General features: G+C 34.3%; 1 protein-coding gene across 3 annotated transcripts; it reads left to right on the forward strand.

Annotated features, from left to right (window-relative positions):
• Positions 1 to 321: 321 nt before the first annotated feature.
• Positions 322 to 3,104, forward strand: LOC106366317 (calmodulin-binding receptor-like cytoplasmic kinase 3). 3 transcript variants are annotated; one of them, XM_013805909.3, is made up of 8 exons: positions 322 to 560; positions 868 to 1,134; positions 1,231 to 1,425; positions 1,538 to 1,821; positions 1,918 to 2,083; positions 2,158 to 2,247; positions 2,323 to 2,621; positions 2,690 to 3,104. In XM_013805909.3, the coding sequence occupies exons 2-8, from the start codon at positions 870 to 872 to the stop codon at positions 2,900 to 2,902; spliced, it is 1,512 nt and encodes a 503-aa protein (XP_013661363.2). In that variant the 5' UTR covers positions 322 to 560; positions 868 to 869; the 3' UTR covers positions 2,903 to 3,104. The 3 variants fall into 3 exon arrangements, with proteins under 3 accessions (XP_013661363.2, XP_048595533.1, XP_022548081.2); XM_048739576.1 differs by having other exon boundaries at positions 551 to 640; XM_022692360.2 differs by lacking the exon at positions 322 to 560 and having other exon boundaries at positions 567 to 1,134.
• Positions 3,105 to 3,679: the final 575 nt, after the last annotated feature.

Here is a 3,679-nt window from a genome sequence, read left to right on the forward strand (position 1 = left end):
ATTTTATTAACAAATGAAAATTAGTTCGTGTATTTATTAACAAATAAAAATTAGTTCGTGTATTTTTAAGGAATTTTCTTTTCATAAATTAAGCACATGTTTAATTAAACACTAACGTCGTCTTCACCTCCGTTAAATATAGATAACACCGTCTAAAACTATGTGTAAAACCTGCGAATTTTGAAAGTTTGTGTATTAAATAGGCAACGAAAATTAATTCGTGTATTAAACGGGAAGTCAAAATAGTTTGTGTATTTTATTAGCAAATGAAAATTAGTCTGTGTATTTTTAAGGAATTTTCCCAACCTTGTTCAATGATTTACATTTTACATGTTTTTCTTTTTCCTTGTTTTCAACGCTGTTGTTACCGTCACCTCATTGTAAAAATAAAAAAACAAAAATAGCACGAATTTTCCCGACACGGAAAAAAAAAATAGAAGACGAATCTTCAAAAGGTTTCTACATGAGTCCTTCATTAGCCCAACACGTTTTTGCTAACAGAAGAGGAAAGTGCTTTCTTAATTCAAAGTAGTACTGTACAGTCAAGTCAAAGCTACAAGGTTTGGTCTTCTCTCCCTCAAACTTTTCTGGGTTTCTTGAAACTGATCTGCCTAAACATGTTCGGGTCAACAGGGTCTTGGTATCGCAATCTTGATTTCGTTTACTAGTAGAGACCTTTGAACCCATAAATTGATGTCTTAAGAGTTTTTATTTTTTTTGCTCCGATCTTTGCTATGGTTTGATTGGGAATTGAGCAAAAAAAGGGTTTCAAGAGAATTGTAGATGTTTTGATTTATATAGGTCAAATATCAGGAATATGGCTTATTGAGGCTGAGTCTTGTGTATTTTGAATATTTTGTTGATCAGTTATGGGTGGAAATGATTGGAGCTTCACAAGATTGGCGTTCACTGCTTTGTTAATGTTATTGCATCCCAAGGAAACTTCATCCTTTGTGGGCTCAACTGTTTGTCAATCTGATCATTTTACCTACAAAAAGCTTTATCAACGAGGGAGTTCATTCGCCATAAACGGGAATCCAGTGGACAGAATCCACTTTTGCGAAGCCATGCTGATTCACAAAGCCAAAGGTTGTGTCCTTGGGGACTCTTTTAGAGACCTCTGCTATCTACTAGGTATGCGTTTTTTTCAGAGAATTATTTTAAGCTTCTTATTTGTCACATCCTACCTAACTGAGTTGCTTCATTTAAACTGCTTCTCCTTTAATGCAGGAGGGAGAAGGTTTCTGGAAGAAAAACATGTAGAAGATTCTGAAAACAATGAAGCTGAATCTGAAAATCGCCATGTGAAAGTCAGCTTGGCAGCAAGCGGGTTTCTTCTCTTCTGCTGTGCGATTTGTTGTCCTTGCTTCCATAAGGAGAGGAAAGCAAATAGTCACGAAGTGCTACCCAAGGAATCTAACTCAGGTGAACAAATATATTAGTTATTTTAAATATAGCTTTTATTTATTTATTTTTTAATATCTTTGCTAAATGTTAAGCTATATTTGACGTTGAGGGTTCATATATACTATGACAGTGCACCAAGTTTCCTCATTTGAAATGAGCCCTTCTTCTGATAAGATTCCCCCAAGTCCGTTTCGGGCACCACCAAGTCCGTCCCGGGTACCTCAAAGCCCATCTAGATATGCTATGTCCCCAAGACCTAGCAGGATGGGACCCTTGAGTCTGACCATGAGTCAAATTCAAGCGGCAACTAACAATTTCTCAGACGACAATCAGATTGGTGAAGGAGGGTTTGGGATAGTCTATAAGGGCATTTTAGAGGATCGCCAGGTGGTTGCCATTAAACGAGCAAAAAAGGTATTTTTGATACTTCCAGTTTTCTTGTGGTAACAGAGATATCACAAGTTACTCCTAATCGAAATCTTGACACTAAATTATAATTTGGGGAAGCAGGAACACTTTGAGAACCTGCGAAAGGAATTTAAAAGTGAAGTTGATCTTTTGTCGAAAATAGGCCATCGGAACCTAGTGAAGCTTCTTGGTTATGTAGACAAAGGAGACGAGAGACTTATCATAACCGAGTATGTCCGAAATGGTACACTCCGGGATCACTTGGATGGTAAGAACTTGTTTCACATGTTGTTGCAGCTATATAAGAACATATGATTAATAAACAATATTTGTAAATGCAAGGTACTCGTGGAAGCACTCTCAATTTCAATCAGAGGTTGGAGATCGTGATTGATGTCTGCCATGGATTGACTTATCTCCATTCTTATGCAGGTAGAGAGAATACTATAGTAAACTTTGTTATGAGATTAGATTTTGACTAATGTTTTTTTTGTTATTTAAAAACAGAAAGACAGATAATACACCGTGACATAAAATCATCAAACATTCTCCTCACGGATAGCATGAGAGCCAAAGTGGCAGACTTTGGGTTTGCAAGAGGCGGTCCGTCCGACTCTAACCAGACCCACATTTTGACCCAAGTGAAAGGAACAGTTGGTTATCTTGATCCTGAGTACATGAGGACTTACCAGCTTACCGCCAAAAGCGATGTTTACTCGTTCGGGATTTTGCTTGTGGAGATACTCACAGGCCGTCGCCCAGTGGAGGCCAAGAAGCCTCATGATGAGAGGATTACGGTTCGATGGGTAAGTTTCTTCTCCAACTTGCATCTCTTTTTTTGGGCAAAACATTAATTATAAATTATGGTGATCAGGCATTTGACAAGTACAATGAAGGCAAAGTGCTTGAACTGGTGGATCCAAAGGCCAGGGAGCGACTAGACGAGAAGATACTAAAGAAGATGTTCAGTTTGGCTTTTCAATGTGCTGCCCCGACACGAAAAGAGCGACCGGACATGGAAGCTGTTGGGAAGCAGCTTTGGGCCATCAGATCCACTTATCTTAGGCGATCAGTGGAACAAAAATAATTAATTGCTCCTTCCACACTTTTACCACGCAAATGTTTTAGTCTCTGTTGTTAGATAATATTTACCTCTTTAACATTTTGCCATCAAACCGTTTCTTCTACTTTATTTCCTCGCTGGGTTCTTACATTCCGAGAGTTTATTATTATTTGTTTAGCTTAAATATGACATTCCAACAAAAGTAATATAGATTACAATTTGATCATGTATTTTCATTTTATACTAGGTGTTTTCCTATATGTACAGCAATAAAAAAAATAAAATTTAACTTGTATTTAAAAATAAAGTTTTATTATTATTTATATTTTGTTATTTTGTTTTTTTTTTTATATTTTTATTTATTTAAATAATGATTTATTATATATATATATAGCATGAGGATATAAGAGTCTTTTACCACTTAATGAATAAGATATTTTTGAAAATGTCTCTTTAATGACGGTAAAGATGAAAAATGGTATCATAAAAATGGTAAACATAAAATTTCTTTTTTTTTGTGGTGCATTTCAAAAAGTTATTCTTTATTATCTATGATTTTATTTTTTATAAAATTTGATATATTTTTAAAATTATATTTTGTCAAGAAAACTTTGGAAAACTTTGCAACTATTTCTGAGTTTGAAAGATAACATGAATTTGGAATTTGTTTATATTACTACATTATTTTATTTAAAAAAATTGACTTTTGGTAATATTTCATAAATTTTTCTCTAAAGATTTTTTTTTAATTAAAAAAATTATAATTAATTTTTTTGTAATAATATTTCAAATGAATTATTA

The sequence above is a fragment of the Brassica napus genome, chromosome A9 (assembly GCF_020379485.1).
Source record: "Brassica napus cultivar Da-Ae chromosome A9, Da-Ae, whole genome shotgun sequence".
Classification (NCBI taxonomy): Eukaryota; Viridiplantae; Streptophyta; class Magnoliopsida; order Brassicales; family Brassicaceae; genus Brassica; species Brassica napus.